Source organism: Micropterus dolomieu, linkage group LG16 (genome assembly GCF_021292245.1).
Source record: "Micropterus dolomieu isolate WLL.071019.BEF.003 ecotype Adirondacks linkage group LG16, ASM2129224v1, whole genome shotgun sequence".
NCBI lineage: Eukaryota > Metazoa > Chordata > Actinopteri > Centrarchiformes > Centrarchidae > Micropterus > Micropterus dolomieu.
Genome location: NC_060165.1, coordinates 15823212 through 15844239, shown reverse-complemented (window position 1 = coordinate 15844239; position 21028 = coordinate 15823212). Strand labels below are relative to the sequence as shown.

The following is a 21028-nucleotide window of genomic DNA, read 5'->3' as shown; positions in this document are numbered from 1 at the left end:
ATATACTAAACAAGACTGAAATAGATACAGAAATAGAAGTTATAAAAAATAGAATTGTAACATTTTTTCTACAAGCATTTAAAATACAGCACTGTGCAAATGTTTAAGGCAGCTGTGGAAAAAATAAATATAATCTATTAACATGTCTATCAATTAACAAAATACAAAGTGAGTGAACAGAAGAAAAGTCTAAATCATCAATATTTGGTGTGACCATCCGTCAACATCAATTCTTCTAGGTACACTTGGGAAAGTGAGGGATTTTGCAGGCATATGGTCAGGTGTATGACTAAAAAATTATCTAAACAGATGGTAATGCTCACCAATTCAATATGTAGGTTGAAACACCATCGTTAATTGAAACAGAAACAGCTGTGTAGGAAGAATTCAACTGGGTGAGGAACAGCCAAACCCAGCTAACAAAGGGAGGTTGCTGAAGACAGTTTACTGTCAAAAGTCATACACTTTGGCAAGACTGAGCAACAAGACACATGGTAGATATACTGCATTGGCAAAGTCTCTCCCGGCAGAAATTTCAAGGCAGACAGGGGTTTCCAGATGTGCTGTCCAAGCTCTTTTGAAGAAGCACAAATAATATTGAGGACTGTAGAACTTAATGCAGAAAAGACATCATTTGTCTTCTCTTCGCAATGGGAAGATGTCCAGTAGCACCATCAGCTCAGTGGGAAAAAGAAAACAATGAGACCCTGGTACACCCATCTACTGTCCGGAGAAGTGTGGCAGAAGTAGCCTTCATGGAAGACGAAAAAGCCATACCCCCAACATGGAAACAAGGGCAAGCGTCTCAACTATGGATGAAAACACAGGAACTGGGGTGCAATATCGTCAGCAGGTGCTCTGGACTGATGAGTCGATATTTGGCTGCAGCAGAAAGCAGTTTGTTTGCTGAAGGGCTGAAGAGTGGTACAACAATGAGTGTCTCCAGGCAACAGTGAAGAATGATGGAAATTCCTTGCAGGAGGCATCAAATTGGCCCCAAATGTATTGTGCAGTATGAAAACGACCTGAAACATATAGCCAAAGTCATTAAGAACTATATTCAGTGTAAAGAAGAACAAGGAGGAAGTGATGGTATGGCCCCCACAGAGCCCTGATCTCAACATCAGTGAGTCAGTCTGGGATTACATGAGAAGAGAGAAAGATGCAACTGAGGCTGTCCAAATCCACAGAAGAACTGTCGGTAGCTATCCAAGATGTTTGGGCCAACCTACCTGCCAAGTTCCATCAAAAAACTATTTGCAAGTTTACCAAGAATTGATGCTGTTGTGAAAGCAAATGGTGGTCACACCAAATATTAATTTGATTTTTCTTCTGTGCACTCACTTTGTGTTTTGTTAACTGATAAATATAATCTATTAACATGTCCATTTTTGAAAGCATTCTTACTTTACAGCATTTTCCCCACACCACAACTTTTGTACTGTAGTATACGTAGAAAATGTCATTTACAGATATGTGGCATGTCTAAATAATTGTCAGGTGTTATGACACTAGTTACCTTGAATCAGCGGTTTTAAATACGACATCTGCATTATGCATGGTCTGCAGGATGCACGCAATATGTGTTGAGCTTACATGTCAGGCCCCTTCACTGGAGGAAAACCATGGAAATACAAAAAAAAAGCTAAAGCAAACTTCAAAATGTTCATTGGCCAAAGTCCAAGTTTATTAAATTAAGATGAGAGAGCTTTGCTGGAGGTGGAAGTACATGACCAGACAAAGCGCCTTTATTTTTTATCCAAAGTTCTCCCATTTAAAGCCTCACAATGGACTGTTCTAAAACAGTTCCAAAAAGCAATTGAGGGAATGCAAACACGCTATGCACGCCGGTCACCCTGAGAATATAACCAAAGCTGCAAAATTTATTACACTATATTATGTAAAGCTTTTATATTATCTCATTATCCCATTCCAATCTATAGGAGAGACTAGCCTGTGCGCAATGATAAGGCAAATAACAATTTCAGACAAAAGGAAATCCATGCGTTAAGAAATAAGCTTTTTAGGTATAATATGTAATCAAAGAAACCTCTCGGGTATTATCTGACATAAAACAAGTAGCTTTCATGTACCTATAGGCCGTATAAACTCAATTTTTTTTAAGTGACCAAGACTGGAGTGACATGGATTTTAACATGATAAAAGTGATGTGTCTCAGAGTTGGACAAGAATTGGGAAATGGTAGCTGGTTGGGATGTTTGAGGGGGAAGGGGTGTACGGGGCCCGAGAAATCTACAAAGTGGCTGGTAAATCATAAAACATCAGCACTTTGATCCTAAAGAATAAATTCATCCTCAGTCCTTTAAACACAGCTGGAACATTTCATTTTCATCCAGGCATGAGAAGCGGTTTCCTCAGCCATCATTCGCATTACCTCTCAAATGGACTGGGCAGGTATCTGACCTGGTCATTAATTGAATGTCACTTTCTGTGGTTGGCCATGTCATGGACGTTGCTCCTGTCTCAACACTATACAGCCTCAATTTGTTAAATCACAATGCAGCAATGACAGCAGTAAGCAATAGATTGGAAGATATATAATACAGGGTTGACTGGAATGGTAATACAGGTGCAATCCTGTTTGCCCTGGAATGCCATTAAGGCACAATTCTTCACAAAGCCTAATGCAATTTGTTTGAGGAAAGTAATAACACTAATGATTTCATGTTTGCCAAAAATCTCTGAGTGAGGACAGGCAGGGACTAAAAAAAAAATACCCAAATTGTTCAAACAGTGGGTGGAGTCTGCAACAGAATGAGTCAAATTGACTTTGTTATTTGACTTGAAGCCTTCATTGACAGCTACTTCAATATTAATAACTAGGCATTTTCAATGATATTACCTGGTGACTTCCACAGGTTATTTCACAATGAGATGCCAAGAAAATGGGAAGGTGATCCTGTAAATGGGAAAGTGGTCCTGTACTGTACAAAATCATGCTTTTCCTCTAAATTTGCTGAATATAAATCACTCCGGATAAAAGCACAAATACTATGTAGATTTCCAATAATAGCATTTCCAATAATAGCATTTCTGTGACAAAGACAAAATGCAAATCATAGCTAATCCTTGAGTGAAACCAGTCCACTAGATGTAAACTTCCTCCAGCCTGAACTCTGGGACACAAGCCTATTAGCTTTCCTAAACGCCCAATTATCTTGATTCATCCACAGCGTGTTCCTGTTTAGCCAGGTGTGTGATGTGCTGACTGCTGAGAAGACAAAGCTTAGATGGGAAGACAGGAGATTGCTTTTTGCACACTCTTTGAAAACAGTAAGAAATCATACATAAAAAGCGTGTGGGTTGGGGATGGGGATTTTTGGATAGCTGTCGAGATGTTTGGCTTGCGAGGCAAGCCTATTGACCCTTGAGAGAGCAAGCCAGAGGCAAGTGAAGTGAAATAAAAAAGGGAAAAAAATTGCAACGTAGCGATATAGTCAGACATGCTTACAATGCTACTCAGCCAATCACTGCAAATCCTAGTGCAGTGATTTACTTTGCAGTAAAAAAAAAATGGTTGGTCTGAGCCTGCATAGCTGTGAACAGACCCTTGGGTGAAGTGGATTCCACCACCCCCCCAAAAAAAGAGAGAGAAAGCTAAAACAAGCTTATGTACTTCAATCCTGCTCCATCAAGGTCACCAAGCTCAATGTCAAAACGATGCTGCTTCAAGTGCTTTGACAAGTTTAAATGATGGACAGGTGAAGTATAAGGAACAGCAGCACCGGATTCTGGGTTTATGTTTCAGACGGATTTTTTCCTGCCCCAAAAAAGGGTACAAGTGATGCAGCTGCCTGACTCACTCTGACCACAGTCCAGGCCAAGGAACCACCCTGCATGATCCAAAAACTGTAAAGCAACTAAGGAGAACAAGAACATGACACAGGGCATCTCAAACGAAATTAATCCAGTTAATAAGAAGGGAGTCAAAGATGATTAGTTGAAAAAGGAGAGAGAAAAGAGAGGGGGAACAAGTAAAGAGTGTGAGCATCATGATTTGAGAACCCTGAAAAGGTTAAAAGAAAGATAGTTGTCTGTGACGACAGCTGAGCAGGACTGAAGGAAAGGATGTTGAATGGATGATGAAAGGAGGAGAGTCCCGTGACATGAAATATCTTTAACAGGACTTGTCATATCCTCTTTCTTTCCCCACTCTCTCTTTTTCTTCTTCCTCTCTCCCACTCCACGACCCAATGGAGTGTGTTAATCTCCTTCAAGGTTGGGTAATTACAGCAAAAAAAAAAAAAAAAACCTTGCTCAACAGAAAGCACTGTGGTTATTATTGAGGGCCGATTGTTGATTCACCTCTTCATAATTGGGCCACTTCAATTACTAGAATGTTTCCTTCGTCTGCCGGTTTACAGCTATTAGGTTACTTTTCTTTCAAGTAGACGTATGCCTTAATATTGACAAAAAAAAACACTACCAAAAACCATTCAACATTGGCGGGTAATTAAAAGCTCTAACTTACAGAGAAGAACCAAGCACTTTGGTGTACATTGATTTCCCTTTTATTACCCCAACCATTCATTCAAGTGAATTTAATTTCTCTCTTTTTTTCTGAAAAAAACAAAACATTTAAATAAAGAAAGGCCCTTGAGGCACAACCAAATATTGACAAAAACAAACCACACCTGTTCAGTCTTAGGGGAACTTAAAAGAAAGCTACAACCAATGTCTCTACAGTCAAAATCTCTGCTCCCAATCCACTTTGAGCCAAACTGCGTCATCTTGTCAGATGTTTTCTCTTAGCATCTACATGGGGATACTAGATCATATGAATAGCTGCAATGAGCTGTCTCATATTGCAATGACAAAATACATGTTTTGTATACAATACAAGTCTTATTTACAGAGATGCAAGGTGAGTAAGAATGTATTTTTCTACCCCTAGGTAGAATCCAAAAATAAGAATGCACTGCAAAACCAGGCAAGAGATTTAAGGAGAGGCCATAAGCACTGTTTGCCAACAACCGACTCATTGTTAAAAGAACATGAAATAAGTTTATTCAGTGTCCTGGGTCTGTCTTGCAGCTGAATCATGTAAATGTTAGCACTGAAAGCTTGACAATAGGCTCTGACAGGGCGAGATGCTTTAGAAAGATTTAAAGCTAAGCTATAAATAAATATAATAGGGTAATATTTAGGAATGTGCCCATGCATACAACTTGAGCCTTCTGCATGTGTGGAAAAATGGGTTTGCTGTGAGGACTGTTCCAAATATTGTTCCAAGAGATGCTGAGACGCAAGATCAAAACCCTTTGGAATGCTTCATTTAGAACACAATCACTTTGTCCCACTGGTCTCATTGTAAACTTATATTCATTTAAGTCACTTGAAGTAAGCAGTTTTGGTTCAGGATACTACTGCAGAAAGCCTCAATCCCCCTTGTTGTCCTGAGGCACTGCTGGACCAGCAACGCAAATTTTTCTTTAATGTGTGTGTGCGTACACACACCCTCGAGTCCATTTCATTACGACAACCTCGTTTTCTTGTAGGGACGCCTGACACAGCAGTACCACTGATGTCTTCCATATCCATAGCCGTAGGGACAATAATGAGAGGGCAATGAGAAAAGAGGAAGAAGGGGGAAGGAGATGGGAGGAGATGCAATCTACCCTACCTAGCCTCAGCCTTCGCACAGACAAAGACCAGCCCCAACTTCAAACGAGAAAGACACGAAAAAAATTGCCAAGCTCTCAGCTTTTCTCAAGATGGTCTCTAGGGGTTAATTAGAACACCAAGTCCCACCTCATCTGCCTTCAAGTTGCATGCTATGCATTCACACACGCACACACAACCAACTGCCCTGTGCTCCATTAACACAACTCTCCACTAAACACACATACACACACAAACAAATGTGGCTGTGGTTGATCTGTGCACCGGTGCCTGTAGCAAACTAACATCAAACATAATCACTGTCTGTCTGGTCTACTCAGGCCCCATTCTGTCGTCTTTCCTCTCGGCCCTGTCCGCACTCAGGTTAGCTCAAGTCAAAACCTTGTGGTGAAAGTCAATCTGTCTCAACACTGCAAAGGGGGTTGGAAACCGGTAGGGAAATTGTCAGAGGTGTCAGGAATGTGCCTTCTTGCTGCAGTTAGATTTAACATGGCAGGGTCGGTGTGCTCACATCACTGGCAAGATTTATTTATTTATTTATTTATTTGTAAATCCAGTCAAAAGTTCACCCGCGTAACACTTTCAAGATCTGAGAGAAATTGGGAAGCCAAGAGCACACTGACTATGAACGTGATAGATTCAGAGAAGGGGAAAAGAACACAGCCCCTTCTTGGCAGTACAATACGTGAGCAATACATCATGTTTATATAGGGAGAAGAAGCGCTTGTGTCTCCCTAAAGGACCCAACTAGGTAGGAGTGAGTGGAAGAGAGAGAAGATGGAAGACCAGGAGGGAGAGAAGGTAAAAAAAAAAAAAATACATTACAGAGAAAGAGGACAAGGATGACAGCTGGCCAGGCACCTCATGCATCTGGCAGGGGTGACTTGCGGAGCCATAACGAAAATGCAGGGCGAGATCGGGATCACTGTAAGAGAGGCCTCCATCCATCAAAAGACTGCCGTTGAGTAAAGGGAGCTCCAATAATAACGGCAAATGTCTAGCTATTCTCAACCTCAGATGGAGCATTTCTACATAGCTTTAACTAACGGCACCACGTGCATGCTATTAATAACTGAAGACACAACTTGCTGTTATTTCTGAGGACTGAATGTGGTGTCTAGATGCTAGATATTATTGATGTTTTGTTTTTTTAAAACCTGTCCTGCCCAGCAGCCTGGTATAGTGTTTGATGACCTGGATACCATATTGTGCCAGACAGATTTTACTTTAACTAGAGAGTATTAATATACTCCTTTGTCTGTTTTATTATTTATTTAATTATGTATTGATTTGTCACCGGGCCGGACAGGGGGTCAGACACGGGGATGGGGGGGGGCACAAACAGACAGCACAGAGAAAGGACAAGACCTGTAAGAGAAGGGGGAAAGGGGGATGGAAGGTGGGGACAACAGGGAAAAGCAGTGGGAAACGCCAATTGCACAAAGCAACGAAACCTGCAATAGAACAGAGAGGGGGGCTTGGGGAGGAGAAAAACAACAACAAACACAAACAAACAAACAATAAAAAAATAATAATAGTAAAAGACAACCAGCTGAACAGCAGCAATAAACAGCTGACATAGTAAGACAACTAAGAGAAAAATGAAAACAAGAAACAGTCCAGCACACTAAATAAGCAACACAGCACAGCCACGAGAGCTGGAATAATAACAATTAATTTAAATAAGTAACTGAAAGAAAAGCATCAGGAATAATTCTACCAGGGACAACCTAAATTTGTTTGTGTCTATGTGTGAGACTGTGTGTGTCTGTGTGCGTGTGGGTGAATGTGTCTGTATGTGTGTGCGCAGAAGCCTGTTAAAGAATGTAGTTGTTCGTGAGAGTGGGATGCCACGACTGTGCCACACTTACCCCAGCAACAGGCAGGCAAGAACCCCAGTAGCCAATAGGGGTGGGAGAAAGAAAAAAAATAAATCAATCAAAAAAACAAAGACTCTCAGATTCACCGCGATGCAAACGCGGAAGACCCCGACCCAAACGCCAGTTGACAACGTAATGCCGACGGAATGCATGAAGCGTAACCCGCGGAAGAGCAGCGCCCGGACCGGCCGCGGCACGCACACAACATAGACCAGCACCCCACCGCCGCGCAGCGAACAACCAAAATGCCCAAATGCCACGCAATCATCAACACCAATGCACAACGCGCGAGCACGGCGACACCCAATGAGCAAAAGCCACAAGCCCGAGTCCCCAGATCCCCAGGTCAAGAGCGGGCCCCGACGCCAGGGGAGCCCCGACCCCCCCAGCCCACCCCAGGTCAGGCAAGGCCGTCACCAACCCCACAGCACCCCCGACGCCCGGGGCTCCAGGGGAGGGACACGAGGCCAATGAGAATCTCCCCCACTCCTTCAACCCCCCCTGTAAATGTTTTGTGTTGGATGCATGTCATGGATTGTGAAGTGTTGTATGGTGGAGTAAAGATAAGGTGTGTGGTAACTAAGGTGCAGTTAAAATTGGAGGGTAGTTGTGACACAGGCACCCCACAACTGTCAGGTAGTGGAGCCTCCCACCCCCAAACCCTAATGTCTAATGTGTAATTAAAATTGAGGGGCGGCCAGTGGGGGAGGAAGAAGGGCGAAGCCGCAATAAAGCAGCCCCACCCACCAAACACCCTGCAGCCTGCCTGCCCCCCAGAGTCCTAAGGGTGTATGTTGTGAGACATGACCAAAGGGGGAAAGGTGAAGGAGGTCATAGGGAGGCTAGAATGGTCCTCCTCACTGGGACCAGATTCCTGACTGGCCCCATCATTCAGTCCCGTCCCCCACCCCCCTAAGCAGAAGGACGTCAGGCCCCTCCAGCCCAGGGCTTATAGCAAGCACCGGCAGCACCCCAGAGTCAGCAACAACCCCGCCCATCCCCAGGACGGGTCCAGCCCCCCCAGCGTGCAGACCCGCCCCAGAGGCTCCAAAGCCCCGAGCCCCAGACCCCCACACACCCCTGAGGCAGGTCAGTGCAGCCCCAACCCAAAGTCCAACAATCCCCCGTCCTCGCCGGGGCCCCTCCGGCAGCCCCACTGCCACCGCCCCACCTCACCGTTCCCTCACAATCAGGAACACTCCGAGCACCACCAGGCCATCGGAGCTGGCACAACCCCCCAGCAGCAAGGACCCCGCCCAAGGAAAGAACGGCCCAACGGCCCAGACCCGAAGGTCCGCTCACACCCAGGAGGCAATGTCACTCAGGCCGGGTCAGGCCAGGCCAGAAGACCCCCACCCCCGCGCCCTTCCCTCCCTAGCAGCGAAGCATCCCACACACACACCCCCCACCGTCCCCAAAGAAAAGAGACAGCAATCACCCCGCGACAGCAGCAACAGCCCCTCAGCCCTAGGGAGTCAGCAGATGCACCCAGCCCCTAGGACTCAACACGACCACAATCCAGAGGGCCGCGACAAGACCGCAAAGCAACCACCGATACACACCAAAGCACAATCCCTCCCCACACAGGATCCCCGCACAACCACCAAGCATCCAGTCCGGGCACTAAAATCCAGAGGAGACACCCCCCAACCAGCTCAAAAAGGACCAGCCCGTACCCCCAACCCACCCCGTCAACCCCTTCTTCCCAGTCCCCCACCCCTCCAACAACCAGTCGCCAGACCCCTCAGAGAACCGAAATGCAATTATCAGGATGTACAGCATGCACACCATGCACACAGGACAGAGCCGCACACCAGCCCAGTCCAGGCTCGCACCTGATGCCCCCAACCCCCGAAAAGCACGCAAGCCATTAACGACCTACAGGTGAGCCAACCAACACTACCCCACTACCAATCCAATTAGCGGCACACAAGAGCCAAGTAATGCGCTGCAGAGGAGAGATGCCAGCCGGCGCAAACCGCCCCCATCCCCCCCGCAGCCACGGAGACCACAGACCCCATCCACGGCTACACCGTGACCCACACCGCACGTTCACCACCGGACCGAAACCCACCACAAGCATCCCCGCCCGCCCCCTCCCCCCAACCCGGACCCACACACAGGACCCACAGAGAGGCAAGCACCAAGCGCCACCACATCCGCACAGCGTGCGAGTCAAAATCACCGCCCGCGCACCGATACCAACAACCGCGCGACACTCAAGGAGAGTGGCTACCCACCCCGCAGCAGCGGCACGCCGAATACAGGGCAACACCGGTCCCCCCGTCAAGCCCGCGCCCTAGGCAGCCCGAGCGCCGCACCACCGCACCCCCGCCCACACCATCAACCAACATTAAAAAAAACAAAAACGACTCCCCCACGCCCGCACCGCGATGCATCGAAGAATCAACCCACCCCCAGACACACCTACCGGCCGCACGGGACCCTGACCAGCAAGGCAGCACACACCCACCCCCATTAAGTGATAAAGTTGATCAAGGGGAACCAGAGAAATTGGAATTGTGTCAATTTGTTTGTTTTTTTTGCAGACATTTTCTCCATGCTAATGTGATCTATAAGGTGATTCCGATATTGGGTGATACTTATATTCTTTTTGGCCTTCCAGTTCATGAGGATAGTTTTCTTGGCGATGCATAAGGCAGTGAGAAGCATGTATGATGTGTCAACCTCTATACTAATGTCACTTAGGTCCCCCAGCACGCAGAGTGATGGGGAAACTGGGACGGGGTAACTTACCCATATCGATAGGCCTTCACATATCTTCTGCCAGAACAGGTGTACATTGCCACATAGCATGCATCTCTTGCATCAGATATGTTACCTGAGCAGTTCCGGCAGATGTTTGACTGCATAAGACCCATTCTGAACATCCTTTGTCCAGTATAGTGTGTTCTATGGAGAGTTCTATACTGTATAAATTGTAGATTGTAGTCATTCTAAAGGTATTTAAACATATTTGCATCCAAACGTTTTGGTCTGGACTAATGGATAGATCTGTCTCCCACTTTAAGAATGGGAGAGAGATTGAACTATCTGTTTTTAACAGTAACATGTATACTTTTGATAACAGTTTTAGAGGCGAGAGTTTAAGAAAGTCCGTTATCATTGGAGGAAAATCTAAGTCCATTATTTTATCCTTAAATCCAGCCTGAATTATGGATTTAAACTGTTGAAATTCCAGAAATCTATTATGGCTAATTCCATATTGTGCCACTAGATCCTGTAATGGAATAAAGTTACTGCCTTGCATTACATGCTCTAGATGTCTTATCCCTTTGTCATACCACAGTGGGGAATTTAGTGTTTTCTTATTTTGCAGGATGTCAGGATTATTCCAGATTGGGGTAAATCTGCATGGGATAGGTGAAGACCCAGATATTTTGAGAAGTTCCCACCAAGCTGCCAAGGAAGTGCTTATGTTAATGCTTTTAAAGCAGGTATGACGTTTGATGCTGGAATGGCATATCGGAAATTTTAATTTCCTTACAGAATGTTTGTTCTATGTCCATCCATGAGTGGTCCAGGGGGCTCTGATTGATCCATTTTGAGATATATTGTAGACTATTGGACAGGAAGTAATGATAAAAATTTGGCAGTTCTAAACCACCACAGTCTTTTGCTTTTTGCATAGTTTTTAAACTGATTCGTGGGGGTTTATTTTTCCACAAAAATTGAGATGTTTGAGTCCAGTGATTTAAACCAGACAGCAGAGGGTTTGGTGGGTAACATTGAAAACAGGTAATTGATTTTAGGTAGGACCATCATTTTTATGGTGGAGACTCTTCCCATGAGTGATATAGGTAATGATGTCCACCGTACAAGGTCATCCTCTATTGATTTAAGTAAAGGCGTGTAGTTTAGCCATGTCAGTTCTGACAGCCTGGAGGAAATATTGACACCCAGATATTTAATATTCCCAGACTTGTGTGGTAGATATACTCTGGAAATCACACTTTACAGGTAAAACTATGGATTTACTCCAGTTAATGGAGTAGTCTGAGATGGATGAGAATTTATCTCATCCATTTATTTAATTTAAGTGTGATTGTCTCAGAAAGAGAAGTTTGTGAGTTTAGGAGGAAAAGTAATACATCATCTGCATAAAGGCTTATCTTGTGGTGTATATTTTCTGTTTGAATTCCTTTAATATTATTATTTTGTCTGATAGCAGCTGCTAGCGGTTCTATAAAAATAGCAAATACCTTCAAATAAATACACACTTTCTGTTTTGTATTAATGTAAGCCAAAGGCGGTGGCACCACCTGACTTAATTGGCTGTCAGGCTGGTAGGGGGAATGGGCTTTGCCTTTGAAAAGGGCAGAAGTGGAAGTTTATAAGACAGAAAAGTAGAGTTGCTGTTGAGAGACGAGTTGGGTGTTGCCACTGGAAGAATGTGCTTTTTATGTTATCTCCCCTCAGATGCGAGGGCACTTCACTCCTGGTGACTGCATCTTTACCTAGTTCATTAGTAGAACTGCTAACAAGTACTGATGTTGAAGGTGGAAGAGAGCTGGCTAGTCGTGTAGCTTGCAAGGAATGGACCCCACCCTGACCAGAGCAAGAGACCAAAGTTAGGCCTTTTATGCAGGACAGACTAAAATATGTGCCCACAGGAATCAAGGCTTTTTACTATAAACCTGAGAAACATAACACCATGGCCTTTACTGGATGATAATGCTAGGACAAAAATAATCTTGAGCCCCAACTTTTTGTAAATAATAAACACATGATGTCATGCTAGATGTCTTCCTTAAATATATGTGTGAGTGGGATGAACGTGAGTAAATCAATTCACCACTTGGAAGCTTTATGAAGACAGTTTTATGTCAGTTCTCAGTGTCATCACTAGGAGTCTGACTGTTTAATAGAGTGTACAGCAGCTGCAGCTTTGTAGTATCTAAATGAGACCTACCTTCTCTTTCCTCTGTCGGCATGTGTCCTCTGCTGAGACCAAGGTCTTGTAGTAGGCGCTGCGCTCTGCTGTAAAGTGGACCTTGGACAAAGCATTTTCTACCAGCGCCACTGACAGATTCACACCCTCAATGTGCAGCCAGCCAATGAAGTTCCCTGCTTTGTCCATGCTCTCCACTTCAACCTCCACCTGTAACAGAAGAAAAGAGGGGAGGGGAGGGAGGAGAGGGAGAGTAAATGTTCTGTATCGGAGATTAGGTTTGAGATTCCATTACAGCAGCAATGAAGCGAGTGTGTGTGTGTCAATGGAGGCCCGTGAGCTCTGTATTGATTTGGTAGGACACACACAGATCCCATTTCATTCCTCTGTTGTGGATTTCCTAATCGGTGGTATCTTGCCTTGGTCAGCATGGCACACTTTTTTCAACACAAAACCCCAGTGGTGGCCTCTTGTCTTAGTGTACATTTAGGCCAACTTGACATTAAGAGGTCCTTCTTTCAAAGCAGCAACTTCTGTGTCTATTTGAAAACAATAAACCTAAGTGTAGGAATCCCAGAGCCTGCACAGTATGAGTGGCTTTAAATTAGTGTTACGTATGCATAAATATTGCCATCCCACTTTTTTGTAATGTAAATCATTTGCAATTAGTGACAGCCAAGTTGCAATTCCCTTAAGTTAACAAATGAGAGCACTAAAATAGCTAACCCTGCTGACAAGGTAGAAAAGATCTCACAACATTTCCCATGATGGACTATAACCAAATTCTGCCTATTCAGGCTAATTATCTATTCATTACATTTTGTTTCATAAGTGATGGACGACCGGGGAAAGAGGAAGGGGGGGGGGGGGGTCAGATCAATCGATTTTTTTCCCCCCTACTCCAAAGCCTCAGTCAGCGAGAAAGTGAGAGGGCAGGTGTGCTGAAGAGATAGGGAGAAGTCAAGCGATTAAGACTCGGGCTGCTTAGCCCTGCAGCCACAAGGGAAATCTGAGGGGAATTAAGTTTGTAAACTGCTCTGCCTTGTTCTCAACTAAAGTAAAAAGCTTTCATTAATGAATGCATAATCTCTTCTATTAATAAGCACAAAATTGACAACCTAGGCATACAGCAGTGAATGACGTACAACTATCTGGATCCAGATACCATTTGGATCAAGACATCACCAGTTTGGAAAAGGACTAAAAGAAAGACTAAAAAAAAAAACGTTCAATTGCAACAACACTTGTTAAAGTGGCACATCGATGCAACAATGGCTCAACGAAAAACAAATGTCTGTGGTTTGTGTCACAAAATTTCTGTCATGAAGAAAAGTAAAGAAGTTTTCTATTAAATAATAACCTTAATGATAATTACTGTGCTTGTCTCTTACATGCAATAAGGTACTGTAAAGGCTGCCTAAAAGAAAAGAGCAGCTAGGACATTCTTTTACTCTCCCAGGTCCTGACAGTGATACAATCCAAGTTCACTCATACCTGATCTGCCTTCTCTTCCTCTCTGCTATCTCAGATAGTCACCCCATTTTATCTCTCTTTGTCCTTAAGCGCAGAAGCAGTTACATAACTAGGCTAATAGAGCACCACTGGTTCTCAGAGTACCCAAAGGTCAAATCGGGAAGTTGGCAAGTGCTGGAAAAAGGCTAGAACCAAAGTAACTGTCACAGCTAACACTAAGGCAGAAAAGGCAAGCAACAAAAATAAAAAACAGCACTGACAACTTCAACTTGAAAAAAAAATCCAATTCCGAGGAAAAGTAGAAAGCGCCACTTCCGGACTAAATCTGTTCCACAAGGTGTTCTAATATTTTAAGCAAAAATTTGAACAACAACAAAGTCTGCACACTGAAAGCTCCTAAACCAAGAAATATTATTGCCACAAACAAATATAACTTTATGGGCATTTGTAGAATAAGTGGAAGTGTTCTGGTAACCCATTTTTATTCTGATCAGGATTCAAGATACACGGAACAACTTTTAGAGCAATCATGCTGGGCAACGTTGCCGTCAGTGCCGTCACCACCCGCACCGCTGCTATCCGTTCAAAACATAGTCGGACTTGTCTCTAGCAAGATTGCCCAGCAACATTGCTCAAAAAGTTGCCCTGTGTATCATCAGCTTAACAATCATGTCAATAAGAGATAAATGTGATGAATGTCACAAGCATGTGGAGAAATAACACAGCTGGACAAGAGATCAATCATGCTTTTGTGAGATGTGAGATGTGCCATGTAGTTATGACAAGACAGCGAGGTAAAGATATGGTGGTGGTAGCAGGGGGGATTGTGGAAGTTAAATTATTAGAGACAAGTGGTCTCTTAATACACCAAATTAGTCTGTTTTTCCCTGGCCACTTATAAGGGAAACTTCATTTACCACACACTGCCAACCTTATGGAAAGATAATTAGTCTGCTACTGACAATGGCACAACATGACTAGAGGGTGGGTCTGACTGCACACAGCATTAATAATAACAAAACAGGCCTACTAAGGACTGTTATTAATATTATAGATTACATGCAAAATTACATGACCTCATTGACAAACAGCAGCAAAGTCAACAGGCTACAACCACACTGGCTAAACACACACACACACACACACACACAGCAACCTGTGAAATAGAAGTGATAATTGTCAATTCATAAGCACAAACATCCGGACCATTTGCACCCTTTTTCAATACTAATGAATACTACTGCATACTAGTATTTTGTTCAACAAGTTCAACAAAATACTAATCAGCAGATTTTAGTAAAAAGCAAACTGTGCATGTTAGCATTAATTTAGGGTTAAAACAATTCCTCGAGAAAGTCGTGTAATTTGATTAATAAAAGGCATTGATGCAAAGGCTGGTGACTGCTAGTTGGTTGCTAGTTAATATGGAGACTAGCAAAGGTAAGGCACATTTCTTAGTTCTCTACGACTGGCTAGTCTGTGAGTTTGGGTTGTACAGTGATATGAGTTACACAGCTGATTCCAGTTCCTGGGGCGCCAAGCAAAAGTATTTCTTATCCAATTACTCGAGGAATCGATGGAAGATTCTGTAGAATACTAGATTACTAAAATAATCAGCCGCAGCCCTACTTTAATTATGTGTTACACTAATAAAGCAGATTCAACAGAAAGATAATCATTTCTGTTTCAAAAATATATCTAAATTACAAACCTTGGGTGACCAAGAGCATGACAGTGCCATTAGACAAAAAGTAACTGGCATTTCACAGAGCAGCAGGGAAGGGATGAAAGAGGCTAATAGAGAGGTCAAACATGAAATGAAGGACAAATTAATTCATAAAAAGAGTTTGAGCCCAATTTTCCACTGGCAGAATAAGATCAGCTTGGAGAGGCTTTAAATCCATGGCAGGATTACGGAGTAATACTAGTGTTGGTACAATATGTCACACTTAGTATGAAAAGTTGACTGATAACAGCTTGTTTGCTCAGTGAGTAATCAGTGAAGAAAACTCACTGTCTTGGTTCTTTCTATACTTCATTTAGGTTGTTTTTAAATATTTGTTTTAAATCATTGCTTTGATCTGTAATTCTGATGTTGCGGAGCTGTGCTGGAATAAAGTTACAGTGTCTCTGACGTTTAGATATAGGACAAATTATTATAAAGGGCACTGCTGTGATCTATTAAGTTATTAAACAATCCTTATTTAAGCATTATTACTTATTATTCACCGTTTCCTCAGCCCAGAGCTCAGTTTGATCCAAAAAATGAATTTTTACAAATACACAGAATTTGAGTCCGTCCTCCCTTTAAAGTAAATAGCTTCAGTCACAATGTGGAGAGGACAGAGGAGGCGGAGTGGAAACTGCTTTGAGTAGAGCCCAGATGGTTCCCAGCGGAGGCATCCTCCGAGCCAAGATGGCTCCCGCCGAAACACAAATAGGCTCTGGTAATCTCATAAACGCTGGGATTGTGTCGACACAGTGGACAGAAAAGAGAAAAAGGTTAAATACGCATACACAAAAAGCTATGCGTGTGTGTGCAGTCTTTCACAAGTACAAAAGACAAAGACCATTTGGTACCATTGAAGTGAAACCTGGCCCAAGGGCATGTTTTAAAACCGCAGCAGATTTAATTCACTTAGCTGTTTGAAAGTAAACCAAAAAAATAAAAAAACAACACTAAAAAGACTGCGGTAGGTGACGCTACATGTCAGAGCCAAACGCTGCACTAAATTAAAGTTAAAGAACACAGTGGGCTGGCAATTTAAAAAAAAATGGCAAGCAATGGGATTTCCTTTATCACCACATCCAAACAAAACACATTTTGAATACCTGGAGGGAAAAAAGCAAATGGATAAATGACCAAAGGTTACAGAAAACAGGGTGTATCCACTTAATGTGTCCCTGCCATTTAAGAACTCATGAGGGCTAGGAGCTCAATTGAAGTATTGCTTCATACATGCAATTCAATTTCAGTTCAATTTTATTTATATAGTGCCAATTCATAACAGACATTATTTCATGCACTTTTTCATCTAGACCTGCTTTTTGCAATATTTTAACAATACAGCATGTGCTATGCATTCTCTAGCAGGCTATATATAATGTAAGGCACAGAGGAGATGAATCTGTCAGTCAGTGCTTTCAATCATCACTGACAGTAACTCTGCCACTATTTCAATTCATACAATTCACATTCCAATGACTGAGATCACAGTTATCACCATGGAAATTTAAGTGAGTCGAATTACCAGTTGTGGGCGTAAAAGTTTAAAGGCAAAGGCTTTGATGGTAGCTGGAGGGAAGGAAGGAGGGAGGAGTGGGAGTGAGTGAGTGTGTACAAGCGAGAAAGTGTGTGTGTACTTCATTGTCAAAGAGGGCTATGTAATGTGCAGATGCAAGGAGTGAACACCAGGTAAACAAACTGGCAGGTGGAGACGTTGTGGCAAGTCTTCATTCATTCTCATTAAGCAACAAGGAGGCGGCTGCTTTTATGGCTAATGTACTCTGCATCTTAGCTGGGCACTCAAGTCTTTTTGTGTCTGCGTGTATAAAATGAAATCAAAGTGAAAATATTAAGTTTTTAAGTAGCAAGTCAAATGATGCAGGGGATAATATTTATGCAGGTGTGTTTGTGTGTGCGCTGGAGTGCATCCCTCTGCGTATTTGTTAGTTAAGGGATTAAGTGTTCATCACATTAATGAGTGTGTGTGTGTGTGTGTGTGTGTGTGTGTGTGTGTGTGTCATATGTCGGCACACGTGGCTGATATTACGATGACGGTAAGGAAGGGCATCAGTTTTTCTTTCTCCATCTCAGTCATACTATCTGCTCATCTTTCTCATCACCCTGATTCAAAGAAAACAAATAAAATAGGCCGATAGACAGAAAGAAAGTCAGAAACAGAACGAACGAAAGACTCAAATTACTCCCACCTACAGCCCTTGCTCATCCAGCAGAATAAGCCATTTATCAAACTGAGCCTTTGCGAAGATTGGAGTAATGTGGAGGTGTGTACTGTGTGTGCGCTGTGTGTGTGTGCTGTGTGTGTCTCCCCGTACAAAAGAGCGCTCTGTGTTTTACAGTGGGTGTAAGTGTGTGTGAGCGCTAACTTCATCTAAGCAATGAGTGATCTTAAGCCCTAGATTGAGGTGCAAAGTGAGGAGAATGGTGAAAATGGGGATAGCAATCAGATAATCTCTGTTCCTTAATTCTTATTCCAAACCTTACCTATTCACTTACAAAATCAATGGCTCTGGACACTTAATTCAGAGTCATGAATGTCACATGAAAAAGACAGTGTGCGTCCTTCTCGGGGGCACATGTGGATTTAAGTAGAATAAGCTGAGCATTGACGGGTTTGCCTCATTGCTCTGAGCCCAGTCTTGCGTGAAAACTCCATTTGGGAGGTATGAATGGCCCCATCCAACTAAAGTCCATCATCTCTAAATATTGCCCCTCATGCTGGCTTATATGGATCATTTTTCTAAGTGGACACAGACTTCCTTTAAATGATACAGTAGTACCCCCAAGCAAGACGTACATCCACAACTTTGATCAGATTACAACTGAAAATCAGTATCTTGTGAAGTTGTTCCTGGGCAGAGGTAATTAATCGAAGCAAAATTGCAAACTGAATCAAACTGTCCAGGACGACAGATGAGCGGGGAGCATAATAAATAAATGGACAACTACTAGGTAATAAATACAGTGTTAGTGTGACTTTTAAGAGTTGCTAAAAGCCATGACAGTTATGTGAAAAAGAAGAACTTGCTTGGCTCGTCTGTCTGTCTCCCCGTACAAAAGAGCGCTCTGTGTTTTACAGTGGGTGTGCTTTAGATGTAGGATTATCTGTGTGATTGTGTGTCGATATGTATGTCATAGTTTGTATGCCGGAGAGCAGGAATAACATCTCACTAGTGCTGCAGTTGTTTTATGAGCGTACTGACAATGTGGACAGCGCTAACCAGAATACATAAATAAATAAAGCTACATCCTAATGTGTGCTTTGGGTAATCATTGCTCACAAAATCGAAAGATAAGAAAAATGACAAGCTACTGAAAGAAAATGTTCTAACACCCTGAAGCTGTTAAGAGTGCTGTCGTTGGACTGAAAAACACACAGGCTACATGCATTTGAGCATGTCACCCTCTAAAAATCTCCCCACAGCCCATTATCAATAATGCATCCATTACAAAAGGTCCATAAACTGCTGTTAATGGAACATAGTACAGCATGGCCAAGGAACAGCGGCATATGCTAAATGCCTCAAAGTAAACATTAGATATTTGGTTATGGTAATAAGCACTTTTTCAGATGTAGTTACCCTGATGTCCAACTGATGAAGAGCCAACTCAAGAAACCTATTTCTTAGGGATGTACTTGTTGAGTAACAATCTCACAACCTCACACCAGGGACGCAGGGTATAAAATGGCTAAATGTGTTAGCCTGTCACTGTGGTCGAATTGAGAGAGGAAAAGATCAGTCGGTTCAGGGAGAAATCTATAAATATAGATCAGTTAAAAAAAAAAAAAAAAGTGCCAGAGAGAGACAGAAGAATAAATGAATGAATTAAACAAACCGCTATTGATCCCCTTAATGGCATAGATCAGGAAGGGATGTAAATAGCGTGTTAATAGGGTCTGTAATTAAAAAAAAAAAAATCTTCACATGGGGAGAACAGCTGCAGCCAACATTAAAGAGAAGTGAGCCAGCAAACCGATGTGTAGTCCCATCTACAAAAAAGGCAAGAGAGGCCCGAGAGGGTAAAACAAGTCGCCAATTATCCAATAGTGAAAAGTGGGTATCTGTTCTATTAACATCAGCTAAAATGAAAGACATTGGGTGATCTCAAAAGTGAAAAAAAGACAATAGTAGGTGACAAGTCATGTCAGAGGCAAATAACATTCTCTCAGTCAGATAAAAATTGAAGAGAATAGTCTGACATTTACATTTGTGGCACACAACGGGATTTCCTTTTATCACCATGTCCACACATACATATTTTAAAAACGTGGAGGAGATGGACTACAATTTCAGCAACACCAAAAGAGTGAGACTTTTAGAATAAAAAGGTTTGGATGAGGTGAAGCTTCCCTGTTGGTTATCCTAAGGCGGTACGATATCTGTATGTGCGGGTTACTGACCGTCCGTTTTTGCGAGCTAGCAGTACAGGTAAGCTCTAGGCCAACAGCCAAACCTCGTGCACCAACCAATTCCAAACTAGGTAGGTTCATTAACTATCGGACCACGGGGTCAGGATAGACAGCTTTTTGGTCAGATGCAGAATTAAGCCTAGGATGGGGAGGTTGTAAAATATGCTGGAAAAACAATGCTGCATTATTTCCTGGTCTAAAAAAGAAGTTTTATGACCTCTCCACTAGTTGATACACATGCTATTAGCTTGGCTGTTATTTGTTTTTCAAGAGTTTTAAAAAATTTCAGCAAAGGCTGGTGTTGCTAGCAATGGAACATTAACATTGCACAGGAATGTATTTGTGTGGGAGCCTCTGTGTGTATAGACCTTCCCAGGGTCATCAATGTGACTCAGGGGGTACCATGCATCACTGTCAGAGGCAGGCTGCTGTCTGTCAGCGACAGGGAGGGGGAAAAGTCAGACTCTTTCTCTAATGGCCACAGTCATTAATGGTCAGGCAAACAAGCATGATCCCCACCATTAAACCTGCCTGATGCCCATTAATGAGTTTTTCTTTTTATCAATAGACAATTGATGTTTGCCCTGTCTCAAGGTTCTGACAAAACAGGTGAAAAAAGGGAAGCTGGTGGAGAGGGACAAGGAAGAGAAATAGAGAAGCTTATGCTTCCAGTTAATGCAGGTGTGAGACAAAGTGATTTGGCATCGTTACTTGCTAGTCTTTTTGAATCTCTTTATTATATCCTGGCATCACTCGCCTTTCAAGCAGAGATTAAACTATGTTTGCTCTATGCATCACAGAGGAATAGTTCAGAAAAATGGAACAAAAATGTCAACAGCAGAAATTGAAATAAGAACCTAGCTGTTGTTTTTCCATTTGTTCCCTGCTTATTAAGAGCTGAGATGTTCACAAAGGGTACATAAGGCCAGCTTCAATGGACACAAAACCAAACTGTTACTGTCAAC

General features: G+C 42.9%; 1 protein-coding gene across 1 annotated transcript in view; it reads right to left on the bottom strand.

Moving 5' to 3' along the window:
- Window positions 1-21028, bottom strand: part of snd1 (staphylococcal nuclease and tudor domain containing 1) — a gene marked incomplete in the record, with an annotated part of 188071 nt that overhangs the window by 59675 nt on the left and 107368 nt on the right. The window contains 1 exon segment of the mRNA XM_046071990.1: window positions 12457-12645. Within this exon segment, the coding sequence (XP_045927946.1) occupies window positions 12457-12645 (189 nt within the window).